General features: G+C 40.2%; 2 protein-coding genes across 2 annotated transcripts; one reads left to right on the forward strand and one right to left on the reverse strand.

Annotated features, from left to right (window-relative positions):
- Positions 1-1,018: 1,018 nt before the first annotated feature.
- On the reverse strand, positions 1,019-12,291 carry LOC112562561 (C-type lectin domain family 4 member F-like). The gene is made up of 10 exons (XM_025235859.1): positions 11,276-12,291; positions 10,607-10,734; positions 9,671-9,837; positions 8,739-8,793; positions 6,079-6,281; positions 5,840-5,969; positions 5,508-5,635; positions 3,725-4,865; positions 3,249-3,428; positions 1,019-2,505 (listed from the first exon to the last, which is right to left on the reverse strand). Exons 4-10 carry the CDS (start codon positions 8,770-8,772, stop codon positions 2,267-2,269), a joined length of 2,055 nt encoding a protein of 684 aa, XP_025091644.1. The 5' UTR covers positions 8,773-8,793; positions 9,671-9,837; positions 10,607-10,734; positions 11,276-12,291; the 3' UTR covers positions 1,019-2,266.
- Positions 12,292-15,520: 3,229 nt separating this feature from the next.
- Positions 15,521-19,321, forward strand: LOC112561544 (beta-1,4-N-acetylgalactosaminyltransferase bre-4-like). The gene is made up of 5 exons (XM_025234100.1): positions 15,521-15,542; positions 15,737-15,869; positions 16,169-16,291; positions 17,132-17,227; positions 17,587-19,321. The coding sequence occupies exons 1-5, from the start codon at positions 15,521-15,523 to the stop codon at positions 17,747-17,749; spliced, it is 537 nt and encodes a 178-aa protein (XP_025089885.1). The 3' UTR covers positions 17,750-19,321.
- Positions 19,322-20,055: the final 734 nt, after the last annotated feature.

Below are 20,055 nucleotides of genomic sequence, written 5' to 3' on the forward strand. Positions count from 1 at the left end.
TAGGGTATCGCTCTAAATAAGTTAACATATTTTTCTTCTTGTTATTACTATTATTAGTAGTGGTCCTGTAGGACATTTATTTGTAGTCCCAAAATATACCGTGGGATATCTCGCAGTTTGCAAAATGTTGAAATGTTGAATTGAAGTAAAAAGCAAATAGACTGAAAGTAAATTGACCATTAGCACATTGTAACATTTGATACAGCGGTTATGCCCTAAATCTTTACATTTGGGAGGGTCAGAATTAACGGCTGTTGTCTTCAGTCTTTGGTCTCTGTCGATGTTGTACATGTTGCCACTCGGAGTCTTTGGAGATGTACAGATTACTTGAGAGGAGATGGTGTGTACTGTGATTGCTTTGTATTATAATTATTTTGGGGGTTCCACGCGCTGCCTCAAATCAGCTTTCTGAACAGACTTCTTCACTATCGCATTTTGTTGCTCGCAGTCCTTTCAAAGCCAAACCCCTGACATGATTGAAAAGCAGATGTCTGTTGATGTGTCTTTCTCTCCAGCTGCTTGTTGATATGTTTTAGTTTCTGTCAGTATGTGTATTTAGTGTCTGTTTGAATGCGTGCTGCATGCTGACTGACCAGGAGAAGAACAGGTCGGCTCACTCTCGTCCTCAGCTGAATCAAGAGAGTTGTCTGCTGCAGGTTCTGGAAAATGAAGTCCCTCACCATGAACTGGCCTCAATGCAGACGGAATGTTGTGGTAGACTATTCTCGACTTCTTTTGCTTCTTTATCCCGCCGAAAAGAGGAGTTACGAAGCAGAAGTAGCAATCATTGGTGTGATTGCTTGTGTGATTAGGACAGTTGCTATCCTTAAAGATCGTCAGCCTCAATACTCAAAACTTTGTTCCCCTCAAGTTTACACGGTTGATACAGATCTCGGCTTTTCCCTGTCCGACAGTGTCCCCCTCACTTTAACGGCCATGAAAGTAAGTAAGATACTGCAGAAGACGTTTGATAAAGTGTAATATTGGTTGTACACGTGTGTTTGTGTATCTGCACGCACGTATGGAGATTCTTCTTCGAATCACTATAGTATGTAGGGTTCCTTAAAAAGTTTCATTTTATAGAATTTCACCCGCTGTGTCCCGATGTTTACACTAAATACATGAACTTAATGACTACCTTGTATATTACTAAAATGGGATTTGTTTTCCGTTACATGACGGTGAAGGTAACAGTTCGTTTAGAGACTTTTGTGAAAACGTAGTCAACGCGTTAAGGTCACGTGGGTAAAATTGTAAACCTCGCTAACTGAAGTATAATAAAGACAAACAGTCATTTCTATGAACGACTGAAGCTCGGGGCAGAGGTTGACACTCATTGTGACAGACACAGGTGTCATCTTCATTTGTAATACAGTGACATCAGTTACATAACAATTGGTATGAAATGCGTTTATTGATATATACTTAATAATATTTACAAACATACAAGAATAAAACGTACAGTGTTATTTTATGATCAGATAAGTAAAAGCTCGCTACTGCATCAGTATGCACCTCTGTTCCATGTTACAACACCAGCACGCGGTTTTTTTTTTACAGAAATAACAGTTTTCACTTAGATACTTTCTTCTGTATCAGCCTGCAAGCAAAATTCTCATTTTATAATTTAACCATTTGAGGTCAGGGTTACAAACGCCCTCAAGTCAGGCTGGCGTAACGGTGCACCTCATCCTCAGTGGGGTTAAAATGGTGGAAACTGTGGTCTTTAAATCCCTGATGTAACCTCAGTAGCTGATTGTTGTTGTTTAAATGTGGGTGAATAACTTTATTCCATACTGGAAAGACAAGTCGGTAGATATCATCAAAAGACATTTCACACTCAAATAACCAATAATAACTCATCCTAATAACGATTAACTTGGGTTGCGCCTCATAAACATCGACCTCGTCCATATGATGAAGACTTGGCAACGTAAAGGGTCTGATGAACAATCGTGACATGTGTATTTGTGACCGCTTTCTGTTGATGCGGATGTTTATATGTGAAGATGATGTTTATAGCTAGAGAACGAAAGAATAATATTAATACAAATTTGGAGAAATATGAAGAGAAGATTGGAGACTTATTTACACAGTGGATGTTTGAATAACTATTCCTCAAGCCACTTGTGTCGTGAATCAGTTTGATCGTTGGGTTTTACTCTGGTAGAACATAATCTCGCCCCGTCACTGACCTTAGTCAGTCATCTTCCATTCAGGTATTTGCAAAATACTACGTCACCAGACAGGACTGTCTGTTTTTCTCCTACAAATCGTACTGACAAAGGTAACGAAAATTGAAAGAGCAAACATAGTCGTACAATATAAACTTTAGATCAGTGACGTGTAGTGCAATACAGTCCTCACCATCGTCATTGTCACTAGGCTGACCTGTTTCCCATAATTTAAAGGAAGGCAGAGGAGTTCCGTCACTCCAGCGGTAGTCTCCCTCAACCTCAAGGTCGTTTCCTCCCACCCAAAAGGCGATGGGGGTGCTAGATAATCCTGTGCAATAAAAATAAATCACATAGTCTAATATAAGGTGCAGTAAAAAGATAACGGTTGCTTTTACTTTACATCTACACTCATGAAGAAAACTACAAGTACAAACATTCAAATCTCGACTGTAAGTAACATGAAGCTACGCATCTTGTACTGTCCACGGTCCGTCGAGTATATTTCTTGTAGACATAGCGAGTGCTTCCCTCCATGTGTGTCGTGTGTGTAGGAACGTAGTCCGCCTCTTTGTTAGTTAGGAGAGAGAAAATTAATGTACTAAATAAACCTCCTTCTCAGACTGGAACTGGACAGTAAAAGAAATCTGAGTACATAAATTTTGTTAGTACGCCTGCTTTAAATGACATACACAGCCTTCAGTGTTTGAACTTCTGTAGATACCTGTATACTACACAACACAGACCACAACATTTCTCTATTCCCAAATGAATCCAAAGTTCAGTCATCAGAACATTAGTCACTAGAATTAAATTGGACAAAAAAAAAAAAAAAAAAGCAAAATCCTCGTTATCATTCACTCTATGTGTTTGCTTACATATTAATATACTGTGTAACTGGTGTTTAACTTTGAGCAGTATAGCAGTGAAATGGCTGACTGTAAATCGCGAGTTTAATAGCACATGAACGTTAACTGACAAAACTGATAATTGCAACCGACAGAGTATAAAACTAATTATCATATTATGACACACATACCTCATTGTCACTGTACCTGAAGACTAACAACTTACCTGCTTGTTTGACAGCGAAGCGAACTCGCTCCTCGTCTAAGACCGGATACTTGACGTCATACAGGTGAGCGCCGTCTGCCTCGCAGTTGGCTTTTGCAGTTGCGTACTTCTCACATGTCGTCGAAACCTTCAAGCAGGTTCTCTGGTACCACACGTAGCCGGTTTTCAAAAGACATTGAGCTGGAAGTAGAGATTGAAAGTGAGGTGAACACTGTTGTTATACAAACGACACAGCGATGTGACTGGTTGGCTGGGAAGACATTATCAGTATTCCTTGACGCTGTGACGATGATAGCGATGCTGTTGGTGGAAGTGATGATGATTACTAGTATTATCATTGTAATGGTGATTGGTAATATTAAAGACAGTGGTTTCGATCAAGCTATAATGGAGTAAAAATATGGTTGTTTTTATACAAATAAACACTTTTCTAAAACTGTTCTTAAATAAGAGTACTTAAGAAAAAACTTAAGTACCTTCTGGCGTCGCCTTATAAATCGCTGACATGTATGAACGAATGGCTTTTAGTAATTTGTTTGTATTCGTCTCAAGTCTGTTCAACGTATTGTGGATGGCTGACAGTTTCTTCTCGAGTTCCGACACCCGAAGCTCAGTTTTCGATGTCAGGTTTGTCAATTTCTGGACATTGCTGGTCAACGTAGTTCTGAGATCTGATGTTATTTGTTGCAGACCAGAAAGTCCTGTCTTCCCTTCAGCTGCAAGTTGTCTAATTTGCTTGTTAAGTTGTGATTGGAGTTTGTCAGCTGCCGCGGAAATTTCTTCTACCCTCTGTTGCAAATCTGTGACCAGGTTCGAAGCTCTGGTTACTTTTAATTCAATGCCTCCATCTTTGTCAAGTCTAGTGACAATGTTTTCCACTTGATATGAGAAGTTAGTTTGGTTTAACTGCAGTTCCTTTGATGTCTCCTTTAGACGCTCATTAAGCTCATTATAGGATTCTACAGCTTCAGAAATGTTAGCATTCAGCTGTAATTGTACTTTCTGGAGATGTTCCACGGATTTGTTGATGTTTGCCTCTAGTCTTCTGTCAGCAGTAAAGCTCGCATTGTGAAGGTCGACCAAGTCCTTATTCAACTTCGTTTCCAGCTGTAAAAGTTTGTCAGAAACTGTAGTCAGTAGCTGTTGCTGACTAACATTACAAGACTCCATAACTTTAGAGGCGTTAGAATCCATCTGAAGCTGAAAGTTCCACAGTTTGTGGTTCGTTTCTCTCTCTAGCTGGACTCGAGCGTCTGTAGTCGTGTTACTCATGTTCTCGATGCCTTTCAGCATGTCCACTTGTAACGTCTCCACCTTTGTGATGTAAGTGTCCAGCTGGTCACACCTGGCTTGTCGCTGAACCAGGTAAGCCATCGCTTGAGTTACGTTTCCTGAAGACATCTTGTCGTCTGTCGTGACCTCGACCTTTGTGTGTGTGTGGACAGGTATTGTCGCGCACGACCTCAGCGGCGACTGGTCGTCAAGACAACAGAAGTCGGGGGCTCGGCAGTGCAGCTGACAGCAGTAGTCACCAGAGTCCGCCGTGTCGGCAGGTACATCCAGGTAAAAGTACTCATCCTCAAACCCGTCACTGCTTAGTGTTCGACCTGCGGGATCCTGTGAAAGGAAAAGGAGTGAATTGTGATTTGATTGATGAGTGAATAGCATCACAGGCTTCTTCACATGATCGCTTGCACGCACGCACATCCATAACTCTCATTCTCTCCATCTTATTAACTCGCTCAATCAAATGTGTAAACATCTACAACGAACAATCCTGTTATTAATGATGAAATTGTGTTTTTTAATGATCTTATTTATCATTTAGTATATAAAAAAGGACATCCCTGTACGATCGCACACACACGTTTTCTTATCGTTCCTTTGAATCCCACTTCCCCAACTGACTCTCACTCACTCATGTTTGAAAACTTTTTATACGTTTCCATGGTTACTGCGATACAGTACAAGTGGAATCGTCTGTAAAACACGGACACACGAGCTGTCATCAGTTTTGTGGTGCACGTGGTTTTGCATCCACTGAGGAGTGATTGGCTTCGTTGCTGTCGTCGGGCGTGTGAAAGTTTGTCTGTGTGTTTGCGAGTGTGCCTGTGGGAGAGCAAGTCCCGCAACGTCCGATCGCGTTACGCGACACACACATATATAATTATTCACTCTGTTTCTGTCATGTACATCTCTTTCATTTTGTTTTCCTCAAGTATAAGAAATCGTCGGCACGTGTCATGTCGCTGTATTTACCTTCCACACTGCTGACACAGGCGGGAAGCCCAAAGTTGTAAACGTGCCACACATCAGACGAATAGAGTTTGTGTCTGACAAGGCTTTCTTCATCACGAATAACTTTCCGTCTGCTGATCTAGGAGGCTCTTGATCACAAGAGAATAGAACAACATTAAAAAAAATCAATCAGCGAATTACTAATTCAAACATTCAGGACCCTGCAGTTATTACCGACATCCTCTGATGCTGTTGGTTAGAATAGTACCTGGTGTTAATCTTCCCCATTTTCCATCCATCAACCCATCCAACAATTATTTGTACTTTTTATTATCTATTGTTTTGGTTCATACCTTTAATAATCAGTTTGATGTTGTGTGTGATCTTGTCCTCAGCTTGGACCTCCACTCGGTATCTCCCCAGGTCATCTGACGTCAGATTGGTCAAGGTGACTCTTCCGTTATTGTGAACGGTCAAACGTTTCTGAATAATCCACAAAACAGATTTGTGTATGTAAGGTCTGAATCAATCAATCAATCAATCAATCAATCAATCAATCAATCAATCAATCAATCAATCAATGTCTAGATACCTCAAACATTCCTGTGGCGGGTACCGAGGAGCTGGCCAGAGATTCTCTCCCGAGAAACACAAACACGTGAAGAACGGTAACCTCGTCGTCTGCTTCGTACAGTGTCAGGTTACTTCCCTTGCATTTGTGAAATATTCTTGTACCTGCTTCTTCTGTCTCAAACAGTTGTACGCTTTTTCCTCTCAAGCTGGGAGTCAATAAAACTGAAAAAGGGAAATTTTGAGAAATTTGTAATACGAATACTGCATCAAAATGTAATTTGTGAAACACTTGCTAACGCTTACAGACGTTTAACAGTTTTTGTACCTTCTCCTAAAGTTGAACTTACACTTTTTTGGAAGAATGTTTAATCAGAAGACAAAATTTAAAACAAAGCTTACTTTTACACGTACTTAATGTGCGTAGACCAATAATAACCCGAACTCGTTATTTATGCAAAGGGTTACCACCCATATGTTTCCTATTCCTACAGAAAGCAGTTAAGCTCACATTACTAGTGAACGCTCAAGTGGTTGGTTCTATGACAGAAAAAAAGATCAGTGTTAATAGTGGAGATTAGTATCTGTGGGTACATAACAATAGTGGGACGTAACGAATGAAAATTCGTTAAAGAAGCGATCAAGGAAATGTTAAAAAAAACAAGTTTTTTTTTATTTTTATGAAGCACTGTAAATACTGTCTCACACCTTTGTAAACTTTAATTAAAGAACAACACGAGTTCAACATTTTTTCTTTATGATCAGGTTAAATTCAGTTTAAAATAATAATTTCCAAAATATGAGTACATAATTATGATTAATGTTTAAGATATCGGCCTTAAACATCGGCATTCTCACCTGCCACTAGGAAAGCAGAAGAAAATTACTCTCCTATACTAGAGAGCTACGTTGCGAGCAAGTAGTGCAACAGTGAGTGTGGCTCAGTTCAGCAAACCTATGTATCTCTTCGAGTCAAATGAAAAAACATTGCTTAGATTGTCGTGTTCAAGAAGCAATTTTTCTTTTAGAACGGCTGATTTTGAACACAGCCCTACAGATTTGAACTTTATTTAGAAGTTGAAGATGATCAAAGCTTCAACTGAAATTAAACATAAAAAAGTTCGAAATCCAATTTACTCCACAGACTGGTAAGTAAATCGCTGAAGATCAAAATTTAATGAGCAACAATGATTGTCATTGCATTATTTAATATTAAACTGTAGTTTTGATTCTGTTGCATTTGAGTTAATTTTTTTATGGGTATTATTGTTTATAAAGTACAAAAACATTTCAGATGTTCGTTTGTCTAAGATGATCTGCAATTTTTTATATCGTCGATGGTTTACTTCCAACATCTATCATAGACGACTAGAAATCACTGAGGTTGTCGGTTGTCGACCCAGTCAATGAAGAATTCTGTTGTCTCATGCGAACTCTCATTATCTCTTCGATCGTCACTTATCCCGCATTCATCACTGGAATTATTATGTAGAGATGATAACAGTGTCATGATCTAGTCAGAGTGCTAGAACTGGGCGCGTGTGTAGACGAAAGCGTGCGAATGATGGACGTTCTCTAAATAGAACGTGACAAATGACGTATAGTGACGTCAAAAAAAAAAAAGAGTGAGGTAAGAGGGAGAGACGTTAGAAGGAATATGGAAGCAGAAGGACGTTAGAGGGCATTTAGAAGAAGAAGGACGCTGGAGAATAGAGAGAAGAAGAGGACGTTAGAGAGTAGATAGAAGAGGAAGAACGTTAGCGAGTGGAAGAAGAAGAAAGTAGAGAGCGGAAAGGGAGAGGTGAACGCATTTGCCAAGACAATGCGATTTCTAATCAGAGATCGAATGTACTAATGTGAAAGAGAAACGACTGTCAAGACAGTGAGTTTATAGTGTGTGAGTGTTCGTTGTACTTTGTAGAAGTGGAGATTGAAGGAAAAACTGTGGTGTTAGAGACCGTTTTGCTTTTATAGTTAGGATCTATTTTTTTTGGTTGGTAATTTTGATCAGTAAACAGACAGACTCGTACAGGCGAATCATTCTTTAATTGGAACGAACGAAAGAACGCGCAATTGTCCGACCCGCTGGTGAGTTGGAGAGAGCGAAAAAAGAGAGGCACCGGCGGTGTCGTGACAAACAGAAGCCGCAATTATCATACTTTGGTTAATCTAAAGAATATTTATTTAACCATTCTGCTCTTGATTTAATCTTAATTAGTATCTTAATTAACAAATAAAAAGAAATTACTTAACTGACATAAATATTTAACACATATTTATGCGTTATTATAGTTTTCATATTGTTGTAGATATTGTTGACAGATGTGAGTCTATAGCTATAACTACTTTGTTCGAAACATATTTCACTTAGGCTTTGCTAAATAGGTTTGCAAATGCAAATAAACTTATTGTAATAAGGTATTTGTCATTTTCCGAATCAGGACACTGTTTATGATTCAGAATTTGTTGTTTGTAAATGCGGTTTAATTCAATGCCTTAGATGTTGTGGTTTTGTTGGAGAAATTTATGGACGACTTCGAAATTTTAAATAGACAAAAATTAAATACTTAATGCATTTTAAAATTCACTAAATATCTAGTTCTGAACCAGTTCAAGTGACAAACATTTATTACATCGAATGTAAGTGAAGAATTCATTCAAGATAAAATTATAAATACTTACCAAAAATAAAAACGAGGAGAGGTCTCATCGCCATTCCTGCTGCCAGGTGATTGGTCTGTGGTTGGGTGGATGAACAGACAGAACATTTACTGCGAATTTACTTTCAACCAAAAATATCTGGATGCATTTTATTTTGTAAGCCATAGTGAGAAAACTATGGAAGTCTTTGTCATTCTTTGCATCTGTAGCAGGAGCCTTTGACTGGGGCAGCCTGTACCGCTGTCAGAGCTTTGATCCGCCACCCTGCACCGCCTTCCCTTTCTAATAATCCCCGTCATCCTTATCATCATCATTTATGAAGGAGAAATAGAGATGGAAAGAGAAAAGATTTAGAAAGCATGTTCGATCACACAATTCCTTAAACAGACTGTTTGATGTTGGGCTTCTCTTCGAATGTCAATGGGTAAAACACAACTGGTGGACACAGTTATACCTAGAGATAAGCATGTACCTCTCTGTCTCTATGTGCCAGCCTGTCATAACACCTTAAAACAAGAATCATAACATACCTTCCTCTGTCAGCTTGTCACTAAGGTGAATTGTCTCTTTGTCTTCTTGTTAGTGAGGACCAAGCTTCCAGATGTCTTCTTGTACCACGTGATGCCTAGACACGTATACAAATGTTCACTGTTCTGTGCCGCGGTGATTGCAGCTTAAGTACCTGTTGCCACATCTGTGGGCTTATCTCCAGAGTCTGTAATTTGTTTTTTTTATAATTACTACTCTGTGCAACAGTGGAGCCTGTCTTTTTTTAGAAAGCAAGCTCGTTCAAACTGTTGCTTAAACAGACTGTTTAACGTTTGGGATTCTCTTTGAATGTCAATGGGTAAAACACAACTGGTTTACAAAGTTATTACTAGAGATAAGCATGTACCTATGTAATCCTCTCTGTCTCTATGTGTCAGCTTGTTAAACACCGAATCATAACATACCTTCCTCTGTCAGCTTGTCACTAAAGTGAGTTGTCTCGCAGTCTTCTTGTTTGTGAGAACCAAGCTTCCAAATGTCTTCTTGTACCACGTGATGTCTAGACACGTATACACATGTACACTGTTCTGTGCCGCGGTGATTGCAGCTTAAGTACCTGTTACCACATCTCCTGAGTACAAAAGCAGCCTTGTCTGTAAGAATTTGTTTTTCTTATAATTCCTACTCGGTGAAACAGTGCAGCCTGTCTTCGATTGTATGTACTGGCTTCTAAAGAAAACTTTGGGACTATGATACAAATAGAAGAGGGAGACAGAGATCTAGATTAATAGATCAATAGATGATAGAAATGAAAATTAATTAGTAAACAAAAGTAAACAATAACGAACATAATGTGTCATACCATACTAAAGTTTTCTTGAAAAAGCCTGTATCTAAACATTCTAAAAGTCAGTTGAACAAGATGGTCGATGTTGGTGTTAGTGTGACCGGCCATGGCACTATGTTCTATTTGGTCGAAGTGTTCTACCAGTAGGTTCAGTAATAGGGCTAACTGTGGGACTCTTTTCTTAAGTATATGAAAAGCAGGTTCAATGTACTGTCTGTCTCCTGTGTCAGTCTGTACTTCCTCTCTTGAAGTTTCAGAGTCCCACTTGCTCCGTCATTCTGGTCTGTACTGCTGTTTTATCTTAACACCTTAGGGACACACTTTGATGATAAAAACTTTTGCCTAAACAACATAATCTGCAGTTTATATACCTAAACTAATCCACAGGAATACGCCTGACGCAGTGAGAGAGTTGAAGGCGAGAACCCGGGTGGTTATTGCCACTGATGTGAGTTGAGATGACAGCATGAATGTACACACAGGCTGAGAGGTGCGGACAGAAACAGACAAAAGTATACCTGGAAACACAGACTAAACTCTAAATAGAACATACCGTCGTGTGTCAGTTGAAAACCTGTCAGAAGAGCAATTTGAAACTTTGCTTCTCCTCCTTTTCTCGTCTCAACCTTTTTGTTTCTCGAGGTCTAGTCGTCCAGATGCTTCTTTGGGCTGCAGTATTGTCTAGAAGATAATCACCTCACACATTAAATATATATCATCATGTGCACGGAGTCTTCACTAGGTCCCACATCTGTCAGATATTTTTTACTTGGGGGGATAGTGTAACAGAAAACAATAGACAATTGTCAATAGACAGTACGACCCTCACAGAAACAGGCCATGAGACTGCGAACGAAATGTGATTGTTTTGAACAACAATGTCAAATAACATCAGTATCAGATAGGATACGTGCTCCATCATACATATAAAATAAAAAGGAGGTATTAGAAGTATACATGCACATGTCTGCACTCTTCCCCTCTCCTCAAACATAATCACGTACAGAAAACAGATGCTAGTGTCGTTATGAGAGCTCTCCATTGTATTTTACATTCTAATTACACTTTGTCAAAAAAATCGTAAAATAATATATTTTCCCTGTTAGCCTACGTTTACGACAGTTCATGCTTAAGGATTCCCCAGTCCTCTGTTCAGTCCCTTTCCACGATCAAACGAATCTGTAGCAGCCACTATTGTTTGAATCAGGTTTCAGTTACTTACTATTAATGGATGAGCTGAGCTCACGGTCCACACGGTCGTTGTTTTTCTGTCCTCTTAGCAATGTGTTATTCTATTTCCAACATCCTTGTAATCGGTGTATTTGTTGGAGACCTGTCTGTGTCATACTCTTACAATGTTCATGAGCTCACGTGAAACTCGAACACTGGAGCCAGGGAACTAGTCCTGTGATGTGACAGTCACTACCCAAGTCAACACAATTTAGTAAGGAAACCAATGCGTCTAGAATAGTGTCTATCTGTAATCTTGCTTCGAATGTTCACCGTATTCACGGAATTCGCTCTGATTAGCATGCTGATCACTTGCACACACGCTGCTAACAGAGCGTTTAGTAGACTTTATTTCACATTATTTCTCCATTATTTCACAGTTGGTGTCAGTGTCGCCAGCGAAGGATGCCTGGAGGGAGGAAGATCGGGTAGGTTGCTGACGTCTGTCACTCCCATCTTGTCCATTCGATTGAGTATGACGTATGTGTTCCTGGCAGTTGGAGGCACCTAGGGTGACAGTAGAAGGGTGGTCGGGGTCCGTCATATATTTGCCATCTTCGTTATCTTCTTTGTTAACAGCAGCCTCGTTGTCGATGACATGACCAGTTCTGCGACGTGTGTGTCTCGGTTCTGTGTGGAGTTGTCCATTTTTGCAAAAGGCGAACTTCGCTTCTTCACGGGCTTTCACAAGTGGACAGACTGCTCCATGCGGGACAGAGAAGTAGACCGCAAGGCAAGAGTGGATGATATATTTTGGATAGTGGGTTGTTCTGACACAGGGCCGGCCTGGGTGTGGTGTTCGTTAGCACTTGCAGCCAGGTGTTGAGAGACAGGTATGTCAGGGATCGAGGTGTCAGTTGAGCCACAGTTACTCGTCATCTGGTGTTGAGAGTGTTGTATAGTAAACATGAACCGTGTTGTAAGCACTGTGACGAAAATCGTGAACTTTATTAGCACAAGAGGGCTCAACCACCGGCCATTCATCTCGCTGGAGGAAGTTGAAGCCAATCCCAAAGATCTTCCCTTCCAGAATAATGTCCGGTGGCATAGCTTTGGAAAAGTTGTTAAGCGAGTTTGGGAAGAAATAGTTCTATGTTTAGAAATGAAGGAAGAGACAAACGCTTTCCCAGAATTTTGTGATCTCCGATGGTGTACGGATCTTGCCTTTCTTGTTGATGTCGTGGACCGTTTGAACAAACTCACTTCGGTTGGTGTCTTAACTGCCAACAACACTAATTACTTTCAGTGCCTTGGTGTGCGAAGGAGCCAAGATGTCTAAGGACAGACAGACAAGTGTTCAAACAAAGGTTACATTAAAAAATTAAAGGATGAACACAAGAAAGATAATGTCCAACCTATATACCAAGTTCTTTATTTAATATTGAAAATTGTTATCGTTCTAGGCTTTGTGTCAAGTATGATGATTTATGACTATCTACTAAAGATACCCTTTGATACTTTCATTTTCTGGCTAAGAATGGAATATGAAGAAAGCATAAATGCTAGAAATAATAGCAACAATAGCGGGACGGGACTTTGCTCTGCGAATCATGTTCATTTTGTTTGCTGTAATATGATTTCTTCTCTTATCTATACTACGAATACTGATATCAGGAAGGTCGGCAACTAAGTGACTCTGAACTCAAACATTTTACAGCACTTTATTGAAGACGGTCTCGCAAAGGAAATTTTTTTTTAGCTCACCAAATTCTTTTTCAACTTCAGTGAATTTTGAATCCATTAACATTTCTACGACTCTGGGTACAGGTGCATGAGTGTTGTACTTTCTGTCTGTACTTGACACCTGTCATTACCTTCACAGGTAAAATTGTGGCGGGGGCGGTTGAAACCGAGGGGACTTAGAAACAAGAAGGATCCCCTATGAAAGCTCGGCATTGTACTATGCTGCTGTTACTCTAGTTTTACTCATTGCCTGTGTGAGCGCTCACGTGAACACTGCGCGTGAATGAAATGCGCCCGCGCGAGGTTTTTCTTTGCTGCAAGCGCCGTGCACCGTGACCTGTATCTCCATATCTCAGTGACCCCGTGTGAAATGCCTTCCTGTCAGGTCACAAGGACATCGGCCAGCCCCTGTCTAACAATGTTTTGCTTTGAGCAAATGAAGGTCTGGCGGGGGTGAGTCCTGCAAACAGGAACTTCACGTGTCAGACTTGTCACCTGTCATCAAACAATCTCAATACCGAGGTTATACATCTCAGGAGGAACAACTCCTGTCCTAGAGGATGACCAAGCTTGACTGTCACCAGATCAGGTTCCCAGTTGTCTTTGTGTTGCTGCTTCTGTTGGGTACCTTTGTCACCCTGATGCTGAGCACACTAGGGGTGTATTCAGTCACCACCAGGATGCCTTCTCGGCAAGTAGCGACCTACAGGAACAGTGTACAAGTCTCACCGCTACGTGTCGAGGTACAAACTACAGATCGAAGTGCAGAGAAGGGGAACACGACCTTTGACCCTACAATGCCCTGCACTGAGGAAATGCAAGTTACAGGTAAGCAGGTTTTGAACTTTTGTTGCGTTCTTTTTCTTTCTCTTATTCCCACGTTAAAAAAAGGTAACAACTTGTAGTTCAGGTTTTTAAAATGTTTGTAACTAGTCTGATTAGTGAGAAAAGATTCTACTTCACATTAAAATTTTAATAAAATGTCAGCCTTTACCACTGTCCAGTTAATTCCATGTTTGTTGGATCCACTAGAAATCTTCTCAACTCAGTAACATTCAGAGACTTCAGACTTTGTGGATCTGCTACCAGGTTAGAAAATAAAACCTTGCTGCACCCTGGGTAAACAAGGCGCTGGGTGAGGGTCCAGTCACATGTGGGGTTGAAACTGTCGCTCATTTGTCACACGTTCCTGTCACAAACTCCTCCGATACTTGAGCTGTTTGCTGATCCCCTCGGCAGCTTCGTCCTGTCTGTGACTGTCGTATACCTTGTCACCAACTACTTAGGGGTCGAGCACTAGCTGTGTGTCGAGCGTTAACGAGTTCTACATTGGGGTGACGTAAGCGCGTAGTCAAGCGTTGAAAAGGTGAGAGTGTGAATGGAAGTGTGTGTTTAGGGGGAGGATGCTCGGCAGTTAGCAAACAAAGCGCAGATCCACATCTGACAATCCGGGAAATGGGGGAGGCTGTGACATGTTAATCCTGCTTTTAAATAAATAAATTACCTACTAAAGATTAACAACCTTTTTCACGATGACGACGATGATGACGATGATGGTTCTGTATAGGACATCCTGTCCTGGTATTTATACAGAGGTGTAGGTTATGGCACACGGATCTACCTGGCTATACCTGTGTTTGTGTGTCGGTGTCTGTGGACAGAGGAGAGAGCAGCTCTCAATTTATCTGCTGTCTCCTACGACGCTCTAAAGGGAATTCTTCAAAATGGCGGCCGCTACAGCCCCGGCACGTGCAAGGCCCTGGAGCACGTGGCCCTCATCATCCCGTACAGAGATCGCGAAAAAACCTGCACATCCTCCTCCGCAACCCTCGTGCCCTTCTTGGTGCGCCAGCAGCTGGCGTTCACCATCTTCGTGGTCGAGCAGGTCAGACGGTAATACATCTGTCAGTTATTTATTTTACTCGGTCTTGGTTGTGTCTTTATTGCGATGAAATGTTTTTTAACAGAACAGGTCAGAATCTAGATGTGTGACAATGTCCCTCTGGTTTTTGTTTTGTGCTTTCGTGGATGTGAATAATCCAGTGGTTAGAGTGCTCGCCTCCAAGATCGGTTTAATACACAGAGTAGATAAGTATTCTTCCTTTTCTCAACCCATCTCAGCTGAACCAGGTGTTGAACGGGTACAAGGTCGTATAAAGGGTTGAGAGACAGATAGGCAGTGAGGGAGAGATAGACCAGAGGCCGCGTGATAAGTGAGATCTCGAACACATCATTGTTTGACGACCTAAAGGTCACGTGACAACCTTAACCTTTTCGTAGCCGATAAGCTTTTGTGTGTGTGTGTGTTTTTTTGTTTCTTTTTGTTGTTGTTTTTTTTGTAAATGAAGAAACGTTTAGAGTGCGGTTTTTCTTCCCTGCGTCCAGTTTGGTAGTATGTTTATTTAAGGTATAGACAAATCCACGCAGAAGGCAATACTTAACGATTGAATATTTATCTAGACCAAAATAGGATGAAAGTTTGACCCTGTTCTTATATAACTGTCAAGCAAAAACTTTGTCAGACATTGGTCAACTGTTGGTCTGTTTGTTAAGAATGGCCTTAAACTCAAGTCCACGTTGGCTAATAACAGATTTCTATTCAAGTGGATGAATACGAAGAGTCTAAAACCGTGTACAGTTCCGCGATCGTTTGGCATTGATAGTAAGACAAGAAATTCGTTAGATGACGTATTTCTTCTAACTCCGTGACCAGACTAAAGATTACTTTCAACCTGCTTGATGTTCAACGTCCGGCTTCGTTGAGGCTCAGAAACGAGGGATTTCACCTGCTTCATACTTCACGACACCGACCTGATACCACGTGACAACCGCAACCTGTACCGTTGCCATCAACAGCCCCGCCATTTTGTCACTAGTCGCAGCAACGGAACATGGGAAGAAAAGTGAGTCAAGGGTCAAATCGGAATATCAACATACACACGACACGTACATAAAGCACGCGAACACACACACGGACATACAGAGAGACAGAGAGAGAAAAAGAAAGATCGAGAGAGAAACCTTCTGCGCATGTGCAGGAGGAAGCGACCCTGAAAGGTTGGAAAAACTCAGGGTGATGGAGGGTACATAGGAACATTGTGGGTAAAAATAAAGGAACATGTTTTGTAGATGTTGATGTAGTTACCTGTCCGTGCTCGTTTTCACGTGTAGGTGTGTGTGTGTGTGGCGCGTGTGTTTACAGATTACCGTATTCCTCCTTCATCGGGGGAGTGCTGGGACTTCGCAATGACCACATGAACCAGAGTAATGGCTGCTCCAATTACTACTACGGGTTGGGATTCGAGGACGACGACCTGGAAATAAGGTCAGGGGGTCACGTGATGTTCTTGTCGTGGTCCTGCCACGTTCTACTTCTAGCAATAACAACAAAGACATTTCAGTTCTAGTTTATGAGGTTGACAAGCGTGTGACAAAGATGATAATGAAGGTAAAAAATATAATGAAACATATTTATATAAAGACATTCAAACCCGGGTTCAATGCGCGGTACATAAATATGTGAACACAGACGCACAGACAGAGGGACACACACACTGTCTTAATGTTCACTTTGTGTACAAACGTCCAAATACAATAGTCATCTTAGCAACCACTGAGATAAAAGATCAAAGCTGTCAAATAATAAATGAACAGATAAAAAATATTTAACAGAATTAGAAAAACACATGAACCATCACCAGAAGCAGCAAACGTGTCTGACGAAGACGATGACAATAACCGCCACATCGAGTGTGACAACAGAGACCTGACTGAACAAACAATCGTCAGAGACCGGATATTCACGCGAATGTCATCAATCCCTTAAATTTGTTCACGGAAGTAAATGAAGAAGCCGTACACAGGAAAATCCGCCATAAAACAACAACATATCCGTTGACAAAGGTCAAACACAGTCAGTGTTATCTTCAAAAGTCTGACGTTCTTTCATCACGACGACGACAATCATCTCTCATTCTGTTTGTTAATGCAAACCTGTTGTAAACGTCCAGTGATATCAGCACTACTTCATTGTCTTTAAAATAATTATTTTCCTACCTTAGTATGGAAACATGTGCAAGTGTTGTGTGTGTTTTCTGATTATCATTCGTAACCAAAGTTTACAAAGATTTTTACTAGATGTTGACACTCAGAACTTTTGTTGCAGACTGAGAAACAAACGCCTTCTGGTTGTTCGTTATCCAGGGCAGATCGGAGCTTACTACAGCCTGGCTCACGAGAAGCAGACTGACAATCCTCGGAGGTAATATTTTCATGTTGGTAAAAAAACGAACGACGAAGACGACGACGATGATGATTGTATAGCTGGAAATCCCAGGATGTTGCCAGTGTCTTGACGCTTAACATTACCAGACCATGACTGATAGGGAAATGGTGTTAAAGGTAATAATACTCTCACCACACACACACACACACACACAAACATAAACATAAACAAATACACACACAAACACGTGCGAAAAGACAAACGCACGCACTCACAAGCACGTGCACCCAGATACGCCTACCCTTCCTCCTCTCTCTTACACACAAACATAGACGAAATTTATGTTTACAACTGCTTAACTGTAAACATAAGCCATAACTTTGTAATTATTTCAGAGATGAGCTTCGCCGAAGCATGTGGAAGCGGCTGGAGAAGGAGGGTTTGAACTCTCTGCAGTACGAACTGCTGGACGCGAAGGAAAAGGAACTGTACACGTGGCTTCTCGTCAAGCCTCCACCACCACCAGCCTCCTTCTACAACATCACACCTCCATCATGATTGTTTGTTGATGTGTGGAGGTGTGGGACACAGCCAAGCTTTATCAACATTTACAGTCGCTTGTGTTTCCACGTGTCGCATCCTGTAGAACTTGATTGTTCACTTGAACATGTGATGACGGGTGCAGTGAATCGTTTATACTTACCCACAGACTGACTGAGCATGCCACGACTTCTTGTTTCTCCTTTTTACCACAGTGTGGTCAGTCTCTGTGTTTGAAGGATTTATTTAAATACTTTTTTTAGTGGTGCTGAGTTGTTTTTGAACTCACAATCTTCATCTGTGGTATGTGAACATTTTCATTATAGTTGTACCGGTTGTGACTGAATCGTCATAATGGAGAGTCTTTCACGGATTATTTTGAGAAATAATTATTTGAAATTCTCCCCTTCTCCGTTATTTTACGAAATTTTATGTTTTGATAAAACATTTTGCCGATTTTCGCGAAGCTCTCTCACCGCAATATTTTGTTTATCCGATGTAACAGATCTGACTCGACTGTAGTCGTAACTCACGGGTGAGTTCAATCAGTCTCATCTAGTACACGTGGAAGTAAAACAAACTCGTTTAATTGGCCGCAGTCACAGTTGGAAAGAGAACTACATTATATCCACATGCTTTCCCACAAAGAATGGTATATATTGTGTGGAATTTAAACCTAACTGGCTAACAGAGACGAGAGACGGTAAAAACATGTCAAGAAGACAAGTAGATGTGCCTTACTTTTTCTTAGCTAACCAATGTCTAACTTTTCTAGATGAAAATGTTTTTTTACATATTTTTCTTTGACTGACTATAGAGTCTGTGAATTTTGTAATTGATTTCTCAACTATTTGTCATCAAAGGTAAGACATTTTCGGTAGCAATGCAATTTTGAATCATTTCCAGCAGTCCACAAGTTATAATCATTGAAATTTTAATTTTGCGAACTTTCAAGACATTCTCTAAAGCTACTAAAAATCTCCTCACAATTTCAAAATTATCTTCTCACTGATCAGGTTATTAGTGAAAGAAAGTTAATTCTAAAATATTTGTAAGAATGTCACCACAATTTCTAAGTTTAAAGTTATCTGAATTAAAGAAAATCCTGAAATTAAATTTATCCCCCTTTTCAGTACATTTAAAGTAAAAGTATGTTTGAAAGAAATTGTTTACTTTTTTCCCTCCTTGCCATCCACGTATTACTTTTCTACATACACTGAACCTTGATGGTCCAGTGTCTTCATGCATGTTTGGTGGACAGAGTGTAGGTCTCTCCTAACACTTCAAGGGAAATGTAATGCCATTGGCTCTCACTCACCCAGAATTTAGTGTGGTTGCCACTGATACTAAAAATTTCTATTTATTCATATTATTTTAATACATATATATAGTAATTAAAGATAGCTGTTTGTCTTATACCGTTGAAAGCAATGTCTTTGTGTACATGGGGTCCTTTAAACAATATTTTACAGGGATATCTCGCAGCTGCCGACTCAGAATTTTACATTGTTGAGAAAAGCCGATGGTATATGTGTTCACAAGTGTCGGAGTTTGTTTTCTCTTTCGGCATAATAAATAATGTAGACTTTCTTTGCTTTTTTTGTTTTTTTTTATATTTTTTTCATTTTTTTATTTATTATTTTTTCTCTTCCTCTCTCTCTCTCTCTTCTCTCACCTCTGGATTTTGTCTGAATTATGTTCTGTGAATTGTACTTACCGAATAAGAAAAAATGTAGACAGTTTTCAATTGTTCGTTTTAATTTAGCTTCCGCGCGCTAAGGGTACATAGGGTCATCTGAGGTCAGAGCGGGACTTTGTGTGTTTGGTACTGGATCAGTCTGTTAGGTTCTAGGATTCTAAATAAAGCTTCATATTATCTACAGAGTCTAGAGAATCATGATAATGAATAAAAGGAGTGTAAAACGATACTGGAAAAATGTACTTGACGCCGGGATGTTTCTCATTTCTCAAAAGCAATCTTGCTTTATGTAGGGTATAACTTTCTTCAAAAGTTTGGTTTCATAGAATTTCACCCTCTGTGTATGCAAGGCGTTAAGATCACGTGGGTAAAACTGTAACCTCGCTAACTGAAGTAAAATAAAGACAAACAGTCATTTCTATAAACGACTGAAGCTCACGGCGGAGGTTGACACTCATTGCTAGGACAGACACAGGTGTCATCTTCATTTGTGACATTAGTGACATAGCAGCTGGTATGAAATGCGTTTATTGATATATATATATAATAATATTTACAAACATTCACGAATAAAACGTACAGTGTTATTTGATGCTCAGATAAGTAGAAGCTCGTTACTGCATTG

This window comes from Pomacea canaliculata, linkage group LG4 (genome assembly GCF_003073045.1).
Source record: "Pomacea canaliculata isolate SZHN2017 linkage group LG4, ASM307304v1, whole genome shotgun sequence".
Classification (NCBI taxonomy): Eukaryota; Metazoa; Mollusca; class Gastropoda; order Architaenioglossa; family Ampullariidae; genus Pomacea; species Pomacea canaliculata.

What these genes read in the sequence shown, in the direction of transcription:
- LOC112562561 (XM_025235859.1), bottom strand. Translation starts at nt 8,772, where the DNA reads ATGGCGATGAGACCTCTCCTCGTTTTTATTTTTG. An exon ending in CCGCCACAGGAATGTTTGAG is followed by an intron (nt 5,970 to 6,078) that starts GTATCTAGACAT and finishes TGGATTATTCAG; the next exon opens with AAACGTTTGACCGTTCACAA. An exon ending in CTTCGCTGTCAAACAAGCAG is followed by an intron (nt 2,506 to 3,248) that starts GTAAGTTGTTAG and finishes TTTATTGCACAG; the next exon opens with GATTATCTAGCACCCCCATC.
- LOC112561544 (XM_025234100.1), top strand. Translation starts at nt 15,521, where the DNA reads ATGGCCTTAAACTCAAGTCCAC. An exon ending in GGCCTTAAACTCAAGTCCAC is followed by an intron (nt 15,543 to 15,736) that starts GTTGGCTAATAA and finishes GTTGAGGCTCAG; the next exon opens with AAACGAGGGATTTCACCTGC. An exon ending in AACGGAACATGGGAAGAAAA is followed by an intron (nt 15,870 to 16,168) that starts GTGAGTCAAGGG and finishes GTGTGTTTACAG; the next exon opens with ATTACCGTATTCCTCCTTCA.